The sequence below is a fragment of the Cyrtonyx montezumae genome, unplaced genomic scaffold, assembly GCF_038088225.1.
Source record: "Cyrtonyx montezumae isolate F1298 unplaced genomic scaffold, pur_monq_1.0 scaffold_3, whole genome shotgun sequence".
In the NCBI taxonomy this organism is placed as follows: domain Eukaryota; kingdom Metazoa; phylum Chordata; class Aves; order Galliformes; family Odontophoridae; genus Cyrtonyx; species Cyrtonyx montezumae.
The window spans coordinates 35,275,977-35,300,146 of NW_027072034.1; the positions used below are offsets into that span (position 1 = coordinate 35,275,977).

A 24,170-nucleotide genomic window follows, 5' to 3' on the forward strand; every position below is an offset into this window, starting at 1 on the left:
TGGGTTTTTTTCATTCTATCAACCTCATAAAATTCACACTAGGATTAATGGCCCCTATAAAACTGAAAATATGACACATTACCAATTCCAGGGATTGCAGGCTGCAATCTGCAAAATCACAGATCAGTTTGACTTAAAACTTCATACACATCTCAACTCATGCCAAGTGCATATTTATATCGGTAATCACTAGAAAAAATGTGGATTATTCTACAAATACAAATATAGCTGGGGCAGATCTTTTCCACTCACACTGAAGGGTGTGAGTCACACTGTTCCCATTAGCTTCCACAGTGGAGGACCCCAGCTGAATATAGTGCATGTACTAGCACAGTCTCCAGCCAGCAGCAGAAATGGACTAGGAACCCTTGAATCAGAAACATACATTTGAATATTGTAGTCCTAGGATGTGACTAGGTGGAAAAGTGAGTCTGGTTCTGCGTGGAACAGACCTACAAACCATAAAGGGAGGTGATCTAAGAGCCCAGGGGGTCCTGCAGCAAGACCATCCATGCACAAAAAAAGCACACTGAAAGAAAACAGTACCACAGTGTTCTCCCTTTTTAAAATGAATCTGATTAAAACATGAATGTTCATTCTCTTGTGTTTACAATAAGCATCCAGTCAGTGGCTCTGCTAACTCAGGCTGGAACAACAAACTGCTGCTGCATTATGTCCTAGACCTGTTTTCCAAGGATGGATCCATCTGTAGGAATGTATAAATCTTTATGGTTTTTTGTCAAGTAAATGAACAAAAGTACAGATGATAATTATTTGATCACAGTGGTTATAGACACCAGAGCAAATATTCTACATTTTTTATAAATAGAAAAGCACCCCACTTCTGTGCTAGGTTTTACGTGCATCTTCTTATGTACGTACAGCTTTCTATTTCGAGAGTACAGTTTTGCTCATCTAGTGGGTATCTTCTCAAGTCCATCATACAAGCTGCAGTGGTTGTGATTCTGAAATACAAACACCAAATAGAATTACTGCACAGCTTGTAATCCTTCCATTTTTTATTTCTTTTTAATTGCTCATTAATTTTTTTTCTTTCTTCCACAGTGAGGACTCTTTGAAGAATAACTTTACCCTAAGTAAGAATCTGGTCCATACTTTTAAAATGAGCAGCAGCTTACAACACAGCAGATACACTGAGCTCAACAGAAATACTCACTGAGACTTAAACTCATATGACCATTCCCTTTGAGGCTCAATGAACCTATATTTCTATAGGTTCTATATATTTATAATATATGAAATATTTCAGAAACCTCTGCTCAGACCAAAGAATATGACTTTCTATCAGAAAATGTGAAGTGATAAAAGTATGCTACAAATGTCAAAATTATATAAATGTCAAAATAACCGATTTAATAGTTCTGTGGCAACTGGAGAAAAAAAGCTTGAAATGTTGAAAAAACATTGCAAGTCCAGCAAAATGCATTGGTTTCAGTTTATTTCTCCAGCTTTCAAAAGTAAATTAAAAGAGATTTTGTAATTAAGCATCACACTGAATTTTAAATTTTCCCCCAACTCATTTCATTTTTTTTCATCCCCAGTGCAGGCAGTTTAGTGCACTAATGACGAATCTGCATTTTTAATCCAGCTTCTCTATATCAAGAGCATCAGCAACACAAACACGCATAACCAAAACAACTTATTAAGAGATTCACACAGCATTTGCCCTTTCTTTTCAAATTAATGAATTTACATAATTTTACCAGCTTTTAGAAAGATGTAACTATGTGCACTGACTTGTAATTAACCTTCAGTGTATTTCAGCGTATTGCTGACTCGTAGTCTTCATCATAAGTATGTGGATTAAATCTTATCAATCTCTCTTTAGTGCCTATGTTTAAATTTCACGTTATTTTCTGGGCTTCGTTAGGACCATTCTTTACTGATCCTTTTCTAATGTAAACAGGGCATGGACACTGTACACAGTTAACTCCCAGAGCAACAAAATTCTGGCTATAATTTATGCTAATGCAGAAGGGAAAATGCATTAAACGCGCCTCCAAAGGATGGAACTCTCAGTATTTTGTCCATGTGGTTTCTCTGTTTGAAACTTTCTGTTTTGTTCCTCAGGCTTCCAAAATGACAGTCACCTAGTTTGGTAAACTGGTTTAAAATTCACGGGCAGCATCTGAAGATGACAGAAGTAGTTATGTGTTTTTATTCAACTCTTTTTACAAACTAAAGAGCTCCCACATCTGCTTTTACTGTTAATATCTTATCCAACTCCCTGAGAAACAAATGAAAAGAATGCTTATCCTTAGCAGATAGATCATTTCAGGTGGATAATTTCACTTAACACCCAAGTTGTAATGTCCCCTACAACTATCTCAAAGTATAACAGAAGTCACAACTCTACAATGGTGGAAGATGATTTTGTAAGAAAGCATTCTAATTTCTTTGCATGGGGAGAGACAGTTGTATGGGCACAAAGGCAATGGGTATGTCAAGTAACAACAAAAGCTCAAGGATATATTTTCATTTGCGTTCCTTCCAGCAGTCAGTGAGAAAGGAACACATTGGACCATCATCCCTGCCAGCCTACAGCAGGATTATGCCTCAGCCACTGCTGCCCACTCTGTGTGCCCTCAGAATGCCCTTATGTTAAGTCCCACACTTTCAAGTACCAGGTATTGTATTACAAGATTACCTCAGGTCAATCCACCTCCAGCTGTCTGCTGGGAGATGCCTTGGTTCTGCACTAGAAGCTGCACATTCCTACTCAAGCACCTTTTTACACTATAGAAGAATGTAAGTTTTTAATTTCATAAATAACCAGTAAAAAAACCACACAAACAAAAAGATACAGCTAGATATAGAAAGATAAGTTTAGCACTCAATTACTTTAAGCACTCAAAGTAAGTTGAGTGCTTAGAGGTCCCTTCTGAATGAACTTTCAAGCAAATGAATTTAACATGCGCAAATGCTCAACAAAAGCAAATGCTAATTGCTCAAGCTTGTGCATGCTACCAAGAAGAAAAGGTTTATTATTTATGGGATGGGATGCTTCCTGACACAGCAGGACAACAAGATTTCAAGAAGTCATCATTACAGCAGTGACAGAGAAACAATTACAAGCCAGATAAAGATTAAGTTGCACACAGATGCACATACAATTTGCTTGGAAGCAATAAACGCAAGATATATTTTTAATTGTTAAAATTCTCCATTTGATTATTTATCCTCTGGATACAGCTTCTCTTGTCTTCCCTGCTACTTTATTACTGGACTGATCACCTTTAAGTGATTGTACAGGGATGCCATCTCTGATGTTTTAGGAGGTGCTACATAAACAACTAACAGAAGAATACTCTCTGTGCCCCAAAAGTTTACAATATAAATCAGTTATATAAATACGTTTCATCTGAATGGATCATAGTCTTGACAGATAATTTGACTCTCTGTTCATCTTAATTCAGAAATACATTCATCCAAAAAAGAATAGATAGAAGTCCAGCTGCACTGTCTGACCAATCACAATTATCCTTTTTATCTTGTGAACATCTCTCATGTTTTATGTATCGATGATAACTACATGAGTCCTTCCAGATAAAGTAAATACATTCCCACACTTCGATTACTTATTAACATTGTACTGCCCAAGAACAAGAAGTTTACCTATGACAAGTATACAAGCAGTGGAAAAGATTTTCTAATCCTCATTCTACAGTGCCATCATTTCAGTTTTGGTATATTACAGAAAAAGCCATTGTATAGTCCTAAGTTTGTCTATTGTTCTGAACAAGTAGGAAAAAGTTAGTATGATGCTCAGAGAAAGAAATTCCCCATGAACAAGTCATACTCCAAAAAGCTACTCTCCCATTCCCTCATCTTCATAGAGTTTTGCTGCTGCAGCAAACTGTTTTTCTGAAGTAGAGATAAAACTTGGATAACTGAAGGTCAAGCATTTCAAGAGTATGATAACTTCTGCATTATTCAGAAGAGAACACAGAGCCCTTGTGGCCTAAGGATCACTTCTGCTACATAACTATTGAGGAACTTTGTTCTGTGGGTATTCTGTAATTGGTTGCAACCCTCTAAAATTTCCTCTTATTATTCTCAGTGACCCAGTATTTTGTGGCACATAAAAGTCCAGGTTCTGATCTCAGCTCACAGCATGAATCACTGTCTCCAGACTGCACCTTGAGACTGAGGCCACCAGGATACTCTCAAGTCACAATGCAAGATGATAAGCTAGTGGCAGATCAACATAAAACTAAGTTCTTTAGAATAAGAGAGCTAAGAGATATTTTCTTCCATCTGATCACAGTATTCTTTATTTTGCCAAGATTTAACTTCAGAAAGCAATCCTGCTTTGAGTAAATCAGCTGCTTCACACTCAGCAAAATTTGACCACAAATACTGCGTGTTGTTTGAAGAAATTCTTTCTTGTATGGAAAGAAGGTTGCCATGCGAGACACTGTTAAAATCCCTGCTGAATGAGTGCAATCAAGTCAAGTGTTTGGGCATTTCTGTTTTGCAGAACTGGAATCTAGCTTATTCAAATATGGCATTCAGAAAATCCTTATCTGAATGACTCCAAATATTTTTAGAGAGTGGCATACATTTTATGGTCACAAGAGTTTTGAACTCCATTATTTTTCTTTTATTACTTTGCTTTCGGTAACGGTTGTTGAGATACAGCAATGGAAACAGTATTATCTTACATCTTTTTTTGATAACTACCTGCAAAAAGAATTCTAAACTTACAGCATTCGATATTGCATATACTCGCAATGAAAAGCTCAGTTTGCTTAAGTTCAACTTTAAGACATTTCCTGAATATAGTAAGCTTCTTTGAAACTTCTTAGTAGATTGAGTCTATTTTTGTTCTGTCTTGAAAGATTCATCCAACTATAGCCTATATATTTAATAGGAGTCAGTGGTGATTGACCAAGACCTAAGTCAGATAAAAAGTTCACTCAATGATAAAAAAAAAAAAAGCAGGTAAAATGATTATACTGTAAATCTAATCCACCTGCAGCACATTTCAAATCTCATTCATGTTTATACTTTGTCCCTCAATAAAAAAAAATGCAAGAAACTTCCTATGATGGAAACAAAGTTTACACTGCCAAAGACTTGTTTTGCTGGTATAGTATAAATTAATTGAGCATATGGAATTAACCTGACCAAATAAAAGAATTTTTTGATACCATTGTGTGTGGTATCAAAACCATTGTGTGTGGTATCAAAAATAAAAAAAAAAAAAAATCAAGTTTTTTTTACTTGTTTAATTATGCACATTTCTTAAGGGAGATTTTTTTTTGCACTCTTGTTCATAGAAGTTATGATGGAAAACAAAGAAATCACAGACTAGTCCTAAGGCAGGTAGAGCACAGGATAATGTAAGGTCACTTTATTGCTCTAGTTTGAAATATAAAACACTGTAGTGTTGATCACTGCTCGAAAAAAGTTGCTGAAGGTACACAGAGTCATGGTCTTGACAGTGACTGAATCCATTTAATCAGAACTGTTTGTAGCTTTCTCTTTCTTTATAGAGAACATATGCACACACATTCAAACCTACTGCCTCCGTTTTGAGCAAAATGTTCAGGTTTACAATTAATATTTGCCTTTCTGCTTCATGTAGCCACTGGTCTTTCCAGATATGGCAGCTCTACGTAAACAAATAAAACCTGACTGAGGATGCTTCTGGCAAAATTAAGAAACATTGACTGTGTCATTTATTTTCTACAGGCATCTTTCAGAATTGCAGGCAAGGTTACATAATATGCTGCACACTGTTTGTAATAACCTTGTACCAGGAAACAAATATCAACAATACATAACAATGGCCGTGAAATCTTCATCACGAAAGTACAGACCTGAGGCCATAAAGCACTGTTCCATCTGGATGAAGGCGAATCATTCGGTTCTTCACAGTAACGCCATGCACAAATGATTTCTTGTCATTTAAGAAGTAGGTGTCAGGCACCCAGAGTTGATCTGCCACTCGATTATCAAGCGTCAGGTTGAGAGGTATGCCAGCATATGCCAGTCTCTTATCTCTCCAATACTGTTGAAAATACATAGTCAAAGTGTAATCCTGGTAAAAAGAAACAAAAGTACAATAAATAGTCAATAATTCAAGGTATAACTAGAAGAAAAAATATTGTTCTGTCACTACTTTGCTGCTGCTTTAATTCTTATTAAAAACAAAAAAAAACCTTAATCAAAATCTTAACAAATCTTAATCTTCCTAACAGCTATTAAATGATTCTAAAAATTCAAGTATCATTCTGGCCTAAGAAAGATTTCCAAAACTTAAAGAAATGCCACTCTTATTGGTATCTTTTATCTTTTTCCTCCTTTTCTTTCATGTAGTCCTAAAAATTACCTAAAATGATTATGTCTGTGAAATGATAAACAATGTAATAGAAAAATAGTTATTTTCCCCATTTTCAAAATTGATAGATGAACTGAAAAACATTAAAAGTATTTGAAAACAGTAATTAAAATCATAATCTAAAAACTAGTTGCCGAGATGTTGCTTATATATGTGCCATTGAGAGAGACTACATCTGGCAGGGACATGGAAATTTCTCATCAACAGCAGACATCTAATACATACTAATGTCAATGTTCAGTTTTCATAATTTTGCCAGTAGAGGTCTTTGGGTCAGCTGTGAACTGTGATTGCTAAGCTAACTTAAAATCCCAAACATGGATATAGAAGCTTAAAAGATACAGCCTGAAAACATGTCAGTACTTTCAGAATGTGCTAACTTGCTCAGGTCACGTTACAATAATGCTCTAGAAGTTTTAGACAATGCCTCATTCATGCTTCTATCAAAACATAAAAAGAAACATGGAACACTTCAAAGTTCAGCATCAACAAAGATGAAAATCAAATGAAACACTTTCCTAGTTGAAAAGAAAAATCTTGTGGGTTTTTTTTCCCCCATGTAGTCTTCAAGGTGTGGAAGAACATTTTCACTTTTACAAAGCCTTGTTTATGCAAGACATAAAGGAAATAACTAAGCACAATACATTCTTGTGTATGGAAATGAATGTTTAAAATCAAAGAAAACACTGCTTTTAAGTCTAATAATATTTCTGTGTTTAACAAAGATAGAAATGGGACAGTAGGTACAGGTCATTAAAACTCTGATTTTCAAATTAGAGAAATGCTTTAAATGATGAAAATCTTCCCATAACACTGAAAAATTTATGCCATCTCCTAACATGTTTAAATATTTAGCAGCAGGTGTGCAAACCACAGGATACCTGCATTTGCATCTGGTTCTACAAGCTGGTGATACAAAAGCCCTCAGGCTTGCTGCTTATCTGGGAAAAGGCTGCTTGGGGTTTTTAAGTACAACAGTTGGGAACAGTCCACTCTTGTAATGGGTCTCATGAGGAAACAACCCAAGTTCAGGCAGTGATCTGACCCTGCTTCCCTCAGCCGCTAAAGCCTCTTCTTGAGAGAAGATGAAATTAGCACATCTTTTGCTCTCAGAGCCTTTACGTTGTTTATTCAGTGATTCATTCTCTCTAACGAGGTAGCCACTAAAACTTTAAGAAATCAATTTTAATTGCTCAGCAAATAAATCATTATAGTTATCAAGGGCAAGCTGTTCCCATTTTAACAAATCTGAAAAGAAAGGACCACGGATGGGAGAAAGCAGTCTGCATGGAACTCCTGAATGGGAGCTCATCTTTTAAAACCCAAATCTGACATGCCTGCCCAGGAGCACGTGTGGCAGTGCTTGTTGGAAGCTCTCTGCAGTGGGACTCACCGTCAGTGCCTATCAACCAAGCAGCACTCGTTGTGCCTGCCCTGCTCCATTAGGAGAAGCATGGCTCTCAGCTCCATGCAGCCAGCTCACTGACACTGATGCGTCGGAATAAGCATCCTCCACCAGTTTCATCTGGGCTTAATTGAAGCTTGTTTCTATTAACATTTTGAATTTGCTAGGTGACTGAGTTTTGTAACACTTTGCAGGCCAATGTCAAGAAAGCTGAGGAAACATGCACAGTATACCAGAGCTCACTATGCATACACATACAAAATGCAAGACAGAAATAGGACATCCCTGTACATTATTTAGCGGAGGGATGTTAGAGTTCAAGTAGTATTGATGTTAGAGTTCAAGTTGGATAGGTCATGGTTGGACTTAATGATCTTTAAGGTCTTTTCCAACCTAAGTGATTCTATGGTTATTCAAAGGAGCAAGCCTAGATAGTGCTGAAGTGTAAGAGTACATTTGTACACAAAGGAGTTTCAGGCTAAGTTTCTTTGTTCTTTGGCTTGAAACAAAATATATATATACATATATATATATACACACATGCTAACAGTTAATGAATGGAACAATTAACTAAGTAAGATATGTGCAACAATACAAGCAATAATATACACTATTTTATTTATTTAACTAAAATCTCTCCTGTGGTAGGGAACAACAGAAAAAGGAGTTTAAGAATTGAAGAAGAGCCATGCTTGTTCACTGTCACTCTTATTCTGATAACTTACAGTTACAAAAGCAGCAGCAGCAGTCATATTAGAACAGCGCTGAAGGTATTTGGTTCCACATGCAACTATTAAGTGGGCAGGAAAGCCTAGTTCTTTAGGGCAGCTCTACCAAAGTTAGTACTGGAACCTAAGTGTATTAAAACCTACAAGAATGTAATTCTTTGACTACCTAATTTGCTAGGCTCCGTATCCATAAAGGAAATTTTCTCTTTCAGCACTCCAGATGAAAATGATGAAATGGTTTGAACATGGACTGGAAAAAAAATACAGGTAACATTTTTCAGGTAAAACAAGAAAACTGATTTTTACCCCTATGTAAGTAGCCTACAAAGTTTATTCAGGACCACCTTCCTTCACGGATGCTTATGATGACTAGCCCTGATACAGCAGTCAAGAAGGTAGATGTCTGAAGCCAGAAGAGATTAATCCCACCACGGCTTCTGTCAAAGATGATACAGACCTGCCAGCTTTAGGAAATTCTAACTACTGCACAGAGCAGCAGTCAATTTCCTCAACTGCAAAGACCTCCATAAATCATATTTTTTTCCCTACAATACCACAACATGTTCAAGGTCACCTTTCCTCCTCTTCAGCTTTTCATACTAATAGATATTTCAGATCAAGAATGATTAAAAACAAAACAAAAACAAACAAAAACACACACACACATAAAAAAAAAAAAAAAAAGTGAGAAGTCTGCCCAGAGAAGCTGTGGTGCCCCATCCCTGGAGGTGCTCAAGACCAGTTTGGATGGGGCCCTGGGCAGCTGGTGGGGGGCAGCCCTGCCACACAGCAGGGGGTTGGAGCTGGGTGACCTCTGAGGTCCCTTCCAACGCAAACCATTCCATGATTTTATGAAATGTCTTCAAAATGTAAAGCTTAACTGCACAGGCAACAAGAGTTTTATTTTATGTATTCAAAGACTACGGACCATCCTACAAGGACAAAGGCATATAACAAGAATCTTCCAGTTTCTATCACTGCAATAATGTCAATAATGTAAAGAAAGACACCGTTTTCCTTGGAAAAAATAACAACAGTAAAAATTCAAATAGCAGATAATACTTGAAAAAATAATTTAGATATAATGGTGAAGAGACATCTAGCACAATTCAAATAGATCATAATATAGCTATTTTTCATATGCATTATCTATGATTTCCAAACATCTTAAGCAAAAATTATATAATCACAAATATTATAAAAGCTAACTATTTTCAAAGAAATATCTAAGTCTTTCCTACATGATATTTGTCAGATTGAACATATCTTATATGAAGCACAACTATGATTTAAGTCACTTCAAACAGAAGGAATACATTCTATTATACTCCTGAACAGCACCTTAATGCTCTAAAGACTAATTAACTGTCAATACTAATACAATGCGATATTAAAAACAAACCTATTTGTGTACCATTGCAACACTGACTACCTTTAGCTTCTGTCCTACACTCAACAAAAAGGAAATAAAATTTTTAATAATTTTTAATAAAAATAAAATTTAGAGCATTTTAGCAGAAACTGGGGCCTAAAATTGATTATTACTGTTTAAAGTTTGCTATGTATTGAGAATGTTAAAGTTATCCATTAGCTGTAAAAACGTTTCTTCAAAATGACTGTTCAGTAGAACACTATATTTAATAATCACAATGGAACACTACAAATATATTAGTTCATCAAAATAAATTATTCATTCAAAATAATATATTGAAAATTACTAGAAATATAAGTAAAAATAAATAAAAGTTACACAAAAAAAAAGAGTTATTCAGCTTCTTGGGAGTACAGTCTTGCATACACTTGATAATGCAGATTCCTCACATTTGGATGTAAATTCACATTGTTGTTTCCTTGACCAGCAGACACCATAATTATTAACACCAGCCAACAGATGATTTCTTTTGCTAATCTAAATAAGTACTCATTCGGTGGATAAAAAGATATAAGAAAATCTGAGCCTTAGTTTCCATGTAAGTTCAAGGTACCTTCCATTTCATTCCATAGAATTCCAAAAATTAGATACAGCCACTGCAGTAATAAGGAGCTATTTCAGAAGCACTGATGATTGAGTTACATTCTTTCCAATAAGACTGAAGTGAATTGCAAAGCCAAACTCATGAAACCTATGCATGACAACTCAGCTGAAAAATCTGTTTCCTCACTTCACACAGAAGAGACCTAAGAAATAGTTCATGCACACATTAATTCAGTTATAGTGAAATGTAAATAACAAAAACATTCAGAAGGCTAACCTTAAGAAGTCAGAACTTACCAGCAATACTATTCAATTGTTCGAGATCATCACTTAAACACTTTTTCTGAGAATTAAAAATGTTCCAAAAGGTTCAAAAACATTCACACTACAGAAAAACATTATCCATTACATTATATTTTACCTGTTGACAATTTGATTTTCCCAGTGTAAACTGTACATCACTTTCTCAGTTGTTAGCAAAAGCCTATCGTTCTGCAAAACCTATTACAGGGGAGCTTTCTGGTCCTTGCAAGAGACTGGTGTTAGTAGTTCATGAGTAGCTCAAGTGAGGATGTACACGTGCATACAGACACACACACTCATACCTTCTGCCACCAAAACATCTTCTAACATTTTGTGGTCTCCCTGTTGTTATATTAAAGATTGATCTCACCCATGAGATCAGGCTTCTGTCCAACACCACTTGGAAACTCTACAATAATGACAGGTTGAAAATATAGCACATTTTCTCTACCATGTGGCTAAAACATTGTCAAGAAAGTACAGTGTTAATGTATCTAAGTTACACTAATCTCACTATAATCATCTGTATATTCCTGTTATCCTAATGTCCTTCTTACCAAATGACCACTATTTTTTCCCCCTTCTATTGAAGGTCATGGAGTTAGAGATAGCTATAGGAAATATTTAGCCATGAAGAGCCCATCTGATGCTTCAAAATGTTGTTTTCCAAATCAATAAATGAAAGCACAGGTCTCTCCTGTCCTCTCCCAGCCTTTGGCACAAGAGTTTCCATCTCCAAAGAGCCCGTACCCCCACTGAGCATCTCTTGGCGCTCTGAGAAGGTTGCCATACCAACCAGCGCTGGGCTTTCTGCACACATGGTTGACATAGCAACCAGCCCCAGCAGCCTTCTCCCCAGCTTTCTGGGGAAAGGTGACAGTCACTGTCAGAAAAGAGAAGCTTCTGGTCAGGAAAAAAGGGAGCAATCAGGCAGCATTCACCTATGGTGGCCCCACAGCATGCTCCTGCTGCAGCCATGGGAGCTTACCCTTCAAAAGCTAGATATTGGCTTCTCTCTTCATATGTGCCTATGCACACATTAAGCTCATGGGGATGCTATCCTAGTCTTGGGATGCTCTTTTTATCCAGATATCAGAGCACACAAAGTACCATGGAGAGCAAGTACTCGGCTAGAACTTTGGTACGAAAATATGGAGTCAGAAATAAGGATCCTGCAAATTTTTCAGTCCAAGGACTGAAGTCAAGACAAGAAGACAGTCTAGGCTATCTAATTCTTCACAGGTAGTGGAAAATAATACTTAGAATATTCTTTCTCTGATACAGAATATCATAGATCTTAATGCCAGAAACTTCTAAGTAATCAGGAGTTTCTATTCTCAAGGGACTGATCAAAGGAAAGCTAATATACACAAAAAAATTACACATCAATGATATGATACCTTCTAATATGAAAACAGAAAGCTAACTAAAAGAAGCACATTAAACCCCTCAAGATCTACCCAAGACTGTGTGGTAAACTGCAATCAAAACACACTTGGTGATTTTTATATTTCATCTGTCATCATCTGATAGAGGCCTCCAACAAAATAAAAAAAAAAAAAAGAGTAAAAAAGTTCAAGTCTTTACACTATACACTCTAAAGATAACAAAAATTATATATATATATATATATATATATACACACATACTCTAAAAAAAACCCTCACTTACAAGAAAGAAAAAAAAAATAAAGCAAGGTTTAGTGGAATATTGAACCCATTTTGTGCAGAGCCAGTTTATTTATTTTGGAGCTGACAGGCCCTCGAGAAAACAGGTACATTTAATTGCATTAATTGAAATCCTTCTTACAACCTACAGGGAGGAAAAAAATCAACCTCTATCAGCTGTCAGCTGGTTCCCACGTTTGAAGCAGCTGACCTTACAAAGATGGGAACTGACGGGTAATGGAGTGTTACTCCTACACAATCATAGGATGTGCCACCGCTGAGTTACAGAACTAAGCTAGTGCCCTAAAATCTTAAAGCTTTGGGATTTTTTGCCAGCTATGAGATACAAGCAGAGATTAAAAATCTGGGATGTATTTGCCACCCCTTTTACAGAATATCACAGATATTGTTCTTTCCAGAGGTACATCATGTTATGATTCTCTTTGACATTACTTGAATTATCAGTAAAAATTTGAAGGAAAAGCGAAGTAAAGAAAGCTCTATATGTTGACACTACTTGTCATATTTCTTCATTACTTCCTATTATATGCATAAACCCTTCAATGTCTGTAAGGTGTCCCAGGACAGCAGTGATGGAATTACTCCATAGCTGTATGTACACAATTGTATTTATGGTCACAATATTCAAAACACATAACTACATGCCATTCTTATTTGTTATCATTGAATATGAAAACAATCTAAAACCATCTTCAGTAAGAGCCATATTTCAGACTGAAAATTCTGCAGTCTTTTTTCCACTATGGAATTGTCAGAAGACCTTTTTAAAGAAACTTCAGAACTTGTACGATATTTTTTTTAATCACCCAAGAGTTAAGAAATAAAACAACACTATATTTAGGAACTGAGGGCTAAGGAAAACATGCACTTGAATGAAAACTGAGATACGTGTCTGTTCTCATCCACGCTTCTTTTTTTTTAAAAAAAGAATATTTACTCCAGAACATATGAAATTTTCTCACCTCCAAATCTATTTATTTTTCAGACTTGGGAACCAGCCAATCACACTGGCACTAAAGTATCAAGGCTGATGCCCAAATTTCTACTTGATGCCTGTGATTATCTGAGCCACCAAATATTCTCAAAGGAAATTCTGTTCAAGAAAAGCAATATGAACAAAATGCCATTTGAGAAAGCACTTGAGAACCTATTGGACATCAAATGATTTTACAGTGCGTAACTACAAACATTCTCCACGTACATTTCAGTATTGCAGCACATGTTGTGTTGCTGTGGTGCGCTGTCCCACTAGAAGGCCTGTCCTGCCTGACCACTGCCTCCACACAGCAGGGACCAGCCACAGGCTCACGTCCCATCCTGGCCTTGGTCTACCTCTGTCCCCAGGGGGGTGCTCAGTCCTGGAGCTGCCCTGATGCCTTCAACTGCTCCTGCTCATGGGGACTGTGGGACAGGTCTTGGCTGCCAGGGCATGCAAGGGGTGCTCAGCCTACATCCATTCCTTCAGACCAGTTACTTACAATCCAGTTCCCCCAACTTCATGATTTCACCCTATCAGTAATGTTAAGTCCAATTTTACATTTCACAGTGACAAAACTGGGATGTATGGGAAGTCAAAAGGAAAACAATGCTTCTGCTAAAAACTTATTACTGCATGGGATAAACAGATCATGTGACAGCTGTAATCATAACACTTGCTAAGAAAGCAAAATAAATTAAAAAAGACAAATGCTGCATCAAAAAAGAAACACTGCAAGCATAGGTGATTTTCAGCCCCCACACAGACTTCTTGCGGTACAGATGCTTGTGAAAGATGTGGAAAAGAGCCTGTACCCTGCTAGGGTCCTTTAAAAAAATTAGGCTGAGAGATTTTAAAGGAAAATGGCTTGCTGAGGGGATGTTTGCCCCCCTGCATGTGATCTGAACACTCTGCAAAGAGCTGCTAATAGCTTCTGTAATTAGGGAAGCAAGATGTACCACTGCAGAAATAAGTAAGGAGGGTTTCAAGCTACACTGTTGCCCAACTTCTAAAGCCCCAAACAGAACAGACTAAGCATCAGCATGAAAGGCATATTTAACGACTGATCTTCCAAACTTCCAGTTTTAATGCCATGGCTTTTTAATGCAGAATTCTCTGATGACCACTGACACCCCCAGGGTTTTGTATCTACTTTGAACACTTAGAGCAAAACTGATCCTGCTGTGGATTATATATTGGTTACTTTCCCCTTCATCTATCTACAGTAAACATACTTTTCACAAGGCTATTTTCTGACACTGGCACATACATGCAATGCAGGATACCTGCACAGAGGAAAAACTGCAAATGCATTCAGCTGTGTTTACTTCAAATAATCAAATGCAGAAAGTATTAGCTGTGTACTGCAACTCTTCTCATAACATAGTACCAACTGGAAGGACAGAAGGTAGATATTCTTATTTCCTTGGAATTTTTGTGAAAATATCGAAAACTTAATATTTGGTCTATATATTTCCCTGACATAAATAGTTTTTCCTCACTAGGCAGTTAATCCACTGAAAACACTTAAAAAACACTTTTAAACACTTTTCCTACAGAAAAATTACTTGTAAACAACTACGCTAAGTGGACATGAAGATTTCAGTGACACTCCTCAAATGCAAAATGAGTCCATTTATTGAACAGTTGGATTCTTCCTTCCACAGGTACAGCCTACAAACACTGTTCAGTTACCTACCTAATTCATATGCCATTGTCAGATACCTCAGACACAGCAAAGCACATTTAGGAGGCAAGAAGTCATTTTCCCCATTAGCCCTTTGGGTGATGAAAATGTGGTTGAGGGAAGGAGCTTTAGTGAGGTACATTATATGATGTTGCTTTCAGCCCTAGAATAGTAATCTGCAGAGCACTTCAGTTACAATAATCAGATGACCTCCTCAAATACAGTAATTATATTCTTGATCATCTACCTCTACTCTTGTTTCAGCAGCACTTTTTCATGCTGGTAGTGGAATCAGTCTCTCAGATAACAGTGTAGGGATGAAACGTTTATATATAACTTTGCGAACAGACTAAGTCTGTATAGCTAAACAAGGTTCAAATAAAGCTGTTGAGACTATAAAAGTGGAAGTCCAGAGAAGAGGGTCAAATTAAAATGCAGAAAAAAGTCTGGCTTTGAGTGATGAATCATAAAGGGCTGAAATGATAAAATACTTATGCCCTTGAGATAGAGAGGAGATGGTAAAAATCATACAGGACAAAAGTTGAGTCCATCCTAAACTCAAAAATACTATTTAAATATAGCAAAAAAAAAAAAAAAGCCACTATCAGATATTGAAATGCTATGATCAAACGAAGGAACTAGGATACCTTGTTGGAAGTGAGAATATTGATTGAGGACACATAACATAAAAGAAACTATATTGTCAGGAATTATATACTAATAAAGAAAACTTTGCATCAGACAGTTAAGGGTATTGATTGTTATATATAATTTGTATGGATTAAAACTCCAAGCCTACAAAAGTAATAGAAGTAAATTGCCACTGCCTAATCAAGATGACAGTGGTGTCAGTGAGGTGCCAAAAGAGATCTAAGAGGCAGTGAAAAAAGAAATTATTAATTAAAAAACTTCAGTCACCCCCACATAGACTGGATAAATGTCAGGTTGGAGTGTGATACGAGACTAAGTGATAACACTAATGACTGATTCATGGAAGAGCTTTTGATGAAGCTCGAAACAAAACAAGACTTGGCTGTGAGCGATGCATAAGTCAAAGGTCAAAAAGCTGCTAGAGACTGCTTAAACCATAGCCCTGATGGAATTAGGAAATAATCTTTTAAAACCAAGAGAAGTCAAAAATTTTGTGAAAATAATATTTAATTTCAAAAGGTCAATTAGAAACACTTTTCAAAAGAGGAGAAAAAATTGTTTATGGTCATAACATGGGCCTCTATATATCAAAAATTACTTTTGAGTAAAAATCAAAGAATGATTGAAATTTCAGAGTAGCTAAGATTTGAAAGGACCTCTGGAGGTCATCTGGTCCAGCTCGTTCTTCAGGAGGGTCCTCTACCCCTAGCCCATACTGCAAAGCCCCTCACCAGGGCTGAGTAGAAGAAAGGATCACCTCCCTCAAACTATTAGCCATGCTCAGGATACCACTGGCCCAGGATACCATTGGATACCATTGGCCTTTCTGGCCATTAGGGAACACTGCTGACCCATGGACAACTTATCCATCAGGACCTCCAGGTTCTCCTCTACAGAGCACCATTCCAGCATGTCAGTCCCCAGCCTGTATTGGCTCATGGAGTTATTCCTCCTCAGGGGCACTTGCCTTTGCTGAATTTCAAGAAGTTCCTCTCAACCCAGCACTCCAGCCTGAATAGCAGTATAGTACTTTGGGATATCAGCCACACATCCCCATTTTGTAACATCATTAAACTTGCTGAGAAGGCACTCCATTCCTTCATTCAAGTCACTTAAGTTAAACAATACTGACTCTAGTATTGAGCCCTGAGAGATGCCTTTAGACACAGGTCTCCAGTTAGACTATGTCACTGATCACAAGACTGAGACCTGCCATTCAGACCGTACCCAATTCAACTCACCATCTGCTTGTTCAGACCACACTTCCTGAGCTTGCCTATGAAGATATCATGGGAAACAGTGTTAAAAGCCTTGCTGAAGTCCAGGTAGACAACATCTACTGCTCTCTTCTCATCTGTCCAGCCTGTTGTCACATCATAGAAGGTGATTAGGTTGATTAAACATGACTTCTATTTGGTGAATCTATGCTGAGTACTCCCAACCACCTTCTTGTTTTCCACATGCTTAGAGATGGCCTCCAGGATTAGTTGTTCAATCACCTTTCCAGAGATTGAGGTGAGGCTAACTGAGCCCTCCTTCTTGCCCTTTTTGAAGACTGGGCTGACATCTGCTTTCTTCCAGTTCTTTAGCACTTATTCTGATTGCCATGAGCTTTCAAAGATGAGAGTGGCCTAGCAGTGGTGTCCAATGGCTCCCTCAACATTCATGAGTACATCCCACAAGAGCTATGGAGTATGTAAAGTTTGCCTAAAAAATCTCTAACACAACCCTCACACAGGGAAAGTGTTTCTCTCTCCAGACTTTCTTCTTGGTTTCTGGGGAGAGGTTTTCCCAAGGGCTGGTCCTTGGCAGGTGAAGACTGAAGCAAACACAGCATTCAATATCTCTATCTTCTCTGCATATCCTGCTGCCAGAGTCCCTGCCCCATTCAGTAGTGGGCCCTCATTCTCCCTAGTTTTCCTCTTTTTACTGATGTATTTGAAGAAGCCCTTCTTGTTGTCCTTGACATCCCTAGGTAGATTTAATTCCAAAAAGACCTTGGCCTTCCTCATCACTTTGCATGCTCTGACAGTGTCCCTACATTCACCCAAGCAGCCTACCCTTGATTCTACCCCCTTTATTTCAGATATATAATTTTATTATAAGGGAGAAGATACACTTAAAAATATGAAGTCACATCTAAACAAGAAGAAACAGATAAGATGAACAACAAACAAACAAACATAGCAACAACGAAAAACAAAAACAATCCCAAACAACAAAATAATTTGCTCAAGGTGTATGAAAAATCATCAAATTGTCTTAAAGAAAGCCTTGTAGAACAACAGAACCATGAATTAATGACCAGATGAAATAGAAGAAACAAACATCAGAACCTAGCCGTCAGTTTTCACAACAGCAGGAGGTCACAAGAAGACCTGAACAGGGTTCTGTGCAGGGCTCCACTCTAGTCATTATCCTTGTAAACAGCTTAGTCAGGGGATGCACATTAAACTATTTCTATTTGCTAAAGTATTTCTCAAAACAGTAAAAGTGAAGGACAGCAGCATCCTGAATAGTTGGTAATAATACAGATAAAATTCAATACTGATGGAAAGTGAAGAAAATAGTGAAAAAAGTGATCCCAGTTACAAAAAGAGTAGCAGCTTCTGAGCTAAGACCACTCCAGAAAAAAACATGCTGTGTTAATCAATCAGCAATTTTAAGAGATTAAGATCTGTATCCTGTGAATTCAGAATAAGCAAAAAGTATATTGAGTCTGTATGGAAAAGAAATAATGAAAAAAAAATACTTGTACCACAACTTTTTTGTGTGTTTACATACTGAATACTGCATGCAGTTCTGGTTCTCATCCCTAACAGGGCAGAGTGTAACAGTGTCCCAAGAACTGGCAGAAAGGATAATGAAAGACTCAGAACATGTCCTACATAAAGACAGAATAAAACACAGAAGGACATTTCTTCATGGAAATGAAGGAACGAAGAGGTATATTGTAGATGAACTAAGAGGTATATTGTAGATATCTGTACAAAGATCACTGTTGTGGAAGAGAACTGTAGAGCTGCAGAATCAGTCACAGAACTGTCGGGGCTGGAAAGGACCTCAAGAGATCATTGAGTCCAACTCCCCCAACACTCCCCCATTTGTAAAAAAACAGAGAACAGTTTGTTTTAGAGGGAATTACCAGATGCTGCATTCAAAATACATGAAAGAAAACATTTTTTTTTCATACACACACACATGTTAACCCATGTTTAAACTGGGCAATTCCTACCTAGTACTTGACACCAGAAATATACAGAGGTCTCAGAAATCCCTGAGCTGCTGTATAGTTTGATGCTGAGTAAATATCTAACACATACTTAGTCTAGTCCTATTCTTCAACTCTTCTAAAGCCTTCCCCATTGGTGACAGTGGGAAATAACATGCCAAGAAAAGGAACTTTGGGCTAACTCAATAACATGGTTCCTATGTCTTTATCTTCCTGAAGTACTCTATTGAGTCAGTTAGGATTCTGCTGCATTGTTTGTTAGCTGGTGTGACTGTTCCATGGTGTTAATAAGCATTGCTGTCAGTGCTGACAACTCACTGTTCCAGGGGAAATGGAAGTAAAAGTTGTGACCTGGAACACTTAGACTATTCATTTTTCATTCAGCTGCATATGAAGATAGTTTTGTACACGAGACTTTTGCAAATAGCATAAATATACCAATGTAGAATATTTAACTGCCTGTCAAAATTCAGAAATTATTACAGAGTTGCTTCTTTAATGATGTTGAGTGATAGTTATGTTCATTTTAATTTGCCTAACATCTGCTCCTGGCAAATGTAAGCAGATGTGTCTAATTATTACCTTTCGATACTTGTATATGCATAGCATAAATATGATCGTGAAAAGATTTAATTTTGTGAAGTTGAGGTAAAATGCCTTTGAAGCAAACGACACGGTAATGAATCAGATAGCTAAAATATCTGTTTTATAGTTGGAAAGTTAGCAAATAAACACAAGAGATACATTATTCAAAGTGAAAATACTGTTTGAAGATGTAGATATATTTAGTCTATGTGAAATTTAAATTAGTTGGGAGCTTAATGCCAGAACTGTGTTCTTTCCAATTTATGTTGATTGATAAGGCTAATATTCTTGACCTTGTTTTCCTACTGCAACACTATTCCCATTTTATTTGAGTGATTTTTTTTAATTGGCAAAACCCCAACTAAACTGCATTTTCCCTTTTCAACACAACACAGTGAATACAGACAGATTTCTGGCCTCCTTCAGGAGATGGCACTTTAGCTACAAACTGCCTCTGGCTCTCTTTTCCACATCTGTCTTCTCAAACTCCTCCAACCTCACAGCCCCTCACACAGCCCCTCTGTCATCCTCACACATGTGTGCTGCCCCTGATTTAGGGTCGGCTGTTAGCAGCACAGATCTTGGACTTGACTGCCTTGCCCCAAGGACAACGCAGCACCCAGATGGCTGCTGCTACCATGCAACTGCCCTGCAAACCTCCAGGCAGGCCACACTGTTTGCCTGATGTGCAGGGTCTTGTTTCTGTTCAAGGGAGTAGCTTCTGGCTGCATGTCCCTATTTCTGACAGATCCCTGCCTGCTCTAATCCTGGTGACCCTGCTGGGTTCTCTGGGGTTATAAAATCTATTGCAGAAAGAGGGTGTGATGGGTTTATAGGGAGATGCGATTAGGACAAAACAAATGTCAGCAACTGCTGCAAGAGCAACATCATCTAAAGCAGATGAGGAAGTTGCATTATTCACACCAAGTGTAAAGTTGGTTGAGTTCTGAGATAGTTTTATATCGTCCCTCATATAAGATAACATGGAGGATGATTCCAGCTTCAACTCACACTTATTTTCTTCATATTTGGACAGCTTTTATACATTATCCCCAATCAAGCAGCTCACCTTCAGAGTAGGAGCTCCTGGAGGATGCTGAGTACATTAAATCATCTAATGCTGCACTGGGAAATACATTATTTTACTCTGACCCTACAGAAAAAAATGGATCCATCTGAAAAATATGTCTGATTGGTTGTCTTTTACAACCAGCAGTAGCAAACACATTTGCACTAATAAAAGAATTGACTTTCTTTGAATTCAGACCCTGTTCTCCAGTAGAGTGATTTATTTTATGCTTAGAAAATAGTAGGCCTTTAGTAAGAAATATCAATGTATGTGTTGTGATTAGAATAACACGACTTGGCAGAAATATTACAAGTGGATACATAAAATGGGTGCCTGATAACATGAGTACACACACATAAATATAAATGATTTCTTCTTCTTACCAGATACATCGATGACACCTGCATTTGTAAGTGCAAGCATGCAGACTTTAAATCCTGGCTCTGTGCTAATGCACATGAGAGAAACATTCAGTGCCTTCCTGCCATACTGACTTGTATTTCCAGTAACACAGCTACCCCACCTAAGTGTTGAAGAAACACTGTTTTACAGCTAACATTACAATTTCAGAAAGTAACTTGTTGCTCATTTACAAGCCACCTGAAATACATGAAGACATGAATAGATGTTTTGGGATTCAATAATTGATTTTAGATAGTTTGTGTTTTCAGAATTGGCTGACCTGTCTTTGACTACAGAAAAATGCCTATGAAATGTGAGATCACCTGGTGCTTCTAGTAAGGACAGATACAAATTAAACTGCAAACTGTAAGAAATTAACTGCTGCCATTTATGAGGTTATATTGCATCAACTGTCACACGTTCAGGACACATCCCAGTTACTCTAATGTTCTTTTCAGTAGATATGAACTTCCTGAAGAGGAAGAAGTGGTTTGGAACAGAGTACAAAAGAGGGAAATCATGTACCTCAGGAATAGGAATGAGAACATGAGTTGACAGCAACTACGGAAGATAAAGCTGGGATTTTGGTTGCTTGCAAAAGTACTATCAATTATCAGTTAAATGTGAGAGATGCTATGCATGTACCAGATGATAGAATGTGCCACTGCATAAGATATCAGTCAAAATTTCACCTAAAATATCTTATATAAAATATGTAGCTTTGCTCAAAAACTTCCATCAGGAAAGATGCAGATAAGGGCCAGTGAAAGTCCAGGGGAAAAGAGTCCGCTGGATGGATAAAACACTGGCTTCTTAAACTTGCTGAAATGAAAAATGCAGTATACCATGACTTACTTTCTGCACATCCACTGATTTCTTTCAAACTGGGTAGTGTGAGGAAGCAGGGATGTGTGCACCTACGTCTTAGCTCAACAAGCAGTCTGGATGTGTCTGGATTGTTTATCCTGCTTCCAGGGAAGGAACTATTAAGTTCCCATGTTTGGATGTATTCCAAGACAGTTTACAAGTGATTGCCTGGGGAACCACTCAGCCACGCTGCCTCATCATTCAGCATTAACCTTGCCCATGCAGACTTAAAATGAACTCCAATTTATATAAAAATAGGCAACAGGTCTTTTTTTTCAAAGGTGCCAAGGTGTAATTACGATCTTTACTATGATCTTACACACTTTACAAAAAATCTCATCAAATAAATTGTTCAAATTTTAATGGGATTTAATCAGAATAAATCAATCAGATTTTTTTTTTCTTATTTATGGGGAGAAAAATGTATTAATTCTATTTGGAAGTATCAGTTTCCTACTTAATGCTTGTCTGACTCATTGGTTGCTGTCATTGATCATCACTAATGAAAGATTCAAGGAGTTTATTTTAGATAATTTATAGTGTTAGAAGCAGAAACTGAACTAAATCTGAAGTTGCAGAACTTACCCAAGTACACTCAGGGCTAACATCACCAAGCAGTTTACACATATCAATCCTATTCAAGTGCATACTTTGCATTGCATGCATATACCAGTGTGAGCCTGGAAACTGAAAGATGGACCTCAAGAGTGTGTGAAACCATGTGCACTGGGTCTAGTGGTACTGGAGAGGCAATAGTGCCAAGCTACAACTGTCCAGTGTGTGGAAATGCCTGATGCCATCCGCTGATGGACTGCTTCAGCAAAAAGAAGCATAAAAGCCCAGAAGAACAGCGGACAGAGACATGTTGAGATGACTGAAAGGCTGTAAAACAGAGTTAGAGACTTCTATGCTTTTATGGATCTGAAGCTTGCAATTTTCCAGAGGCTGACTGATGCCTCAGTATCAGGATGCAAGTGTGATGCATGAAAGAGGCCAGTGAAGGAAAAAGACAACAGGCGGAGGTGTAGTTCTGCCCTGGAAATCCTGAGACTTGGAAAAAAGAAGACCTAGGCTGCAGCCCAAGCATAAACAGCTGCTGCTTTCAGATTATTTCTACATCATCACATTAACGCTATCACAATTTTATTTAAAATATACTTCTTATTGTATTCAAGTATTCTGTACTTTTGACAAAAAAAAAAAAAAAAAAAAAAAAAAAGCATTAGGAGAAGAAATACCAAGAAGACCTTCAAAAATAATGACAATGTGCAGTTTACACATATCTGCAGTTAGCTGTGAGCATTTTGGGGAGTTTAATGCACCAGATCTACTACAAATCTGCGCCTGGAGAATTGCTATCTACAAGAGAACCATAGGAGAAAATCTGCACAATTTCTGTTGTGCGTTTCAGATTCTGGACTGAACTCAGATGATTCAGAAGTAATGGGTCAGGGTCAGTGAACGTTATGCCACTACATATTTTGATGAGTTTGCACTCATGTAAAGGAGATGTAGTTTTCTCCCAGTAAACAATAAAGTAATGATTTGTGTAAAATGCTTTGATGCATGACTGAATACAACCCAGAATTAAACACATACACTTCCCTTCTTTCAGAGTAAGTGTTTTCTCCTGATTTCTGCCTGCTAGATATGACCTCTTCCTTCTGTAAACTGAGTTAGTTCTCAGGTAAAATCTTCATTTATTGCTCTTTTAGTATTCCACCTACAGTCAGATACTATATAGTTTATGCCACTGGGGCTTTATCCTCTTTGCTGTATTTTTGTTGCTGAGTATATCTGGTTTGGGCTTTGCTTTTTAATGCTTCCCATTTTCTACAGAAATCATATTTCCTCATCTAAATGCATTCTTCCTTACTTGTTTCTGCCCCTGTGTGCCATTTAGATTATGCTTGTTGTCACAATATCATCAGAACATTCTAAGGTGCTAGAATCAGATGTTTTTCTGCAAGCTAGCATTTATATTTATGTAATTTTGATTTAATAACTATTTCTTTTCCTTACAAAAGTTCTGTGAATAACAAACACTCCTGCAGCTCTGCAGGGCTGGTCTTCAGAACTTTGCTGGTTGCTGTATGCTGCCTTTTGTCATACTGCTGTGCATCAACTTTATTCACTGCTAGACCTCAGTTTACACCTCACCAACCTAAATCTCTCCAGACTACATAGCTAGTAAATTTAACTCCCTGCCTTGGAAAAAATACAGATCATTGAAAC

The 24,170-nt window shown here is 37.4% G+C and overlaps 1 protein-coding gene across 3 annotated transcripts in view; it reads right to left on the bottom strand.

The window, feature by feature from the left end:
* The window catches only part of GABRB3 (gamma-aminobutyric acid type A receptor subunit beta3), a 178,514-nt gene that overhangs the window by 22,503 nt on the left and 131,841 nt on the right, over window positions 1-24,170 (bottom strand). For all 3 annotated transcript variants that reach the window (XM_065741203.1, XM_065741204.1, XM_065741206.1), the window contains 2 exons: window positions 5,847-6,067; window positions 883-965 (listed from right to left, as the gene is read on the bottom strand). In XM_065741203.1, the coding sequence (XP_065597275.1) occupies window positions 883-965; window positions 5,847-6,067 (304 nt within the window). The remainder of the gene's footprint in view (window positions 1-882; window positions 966-5,846; window positions 6,068-24,170) is intronic.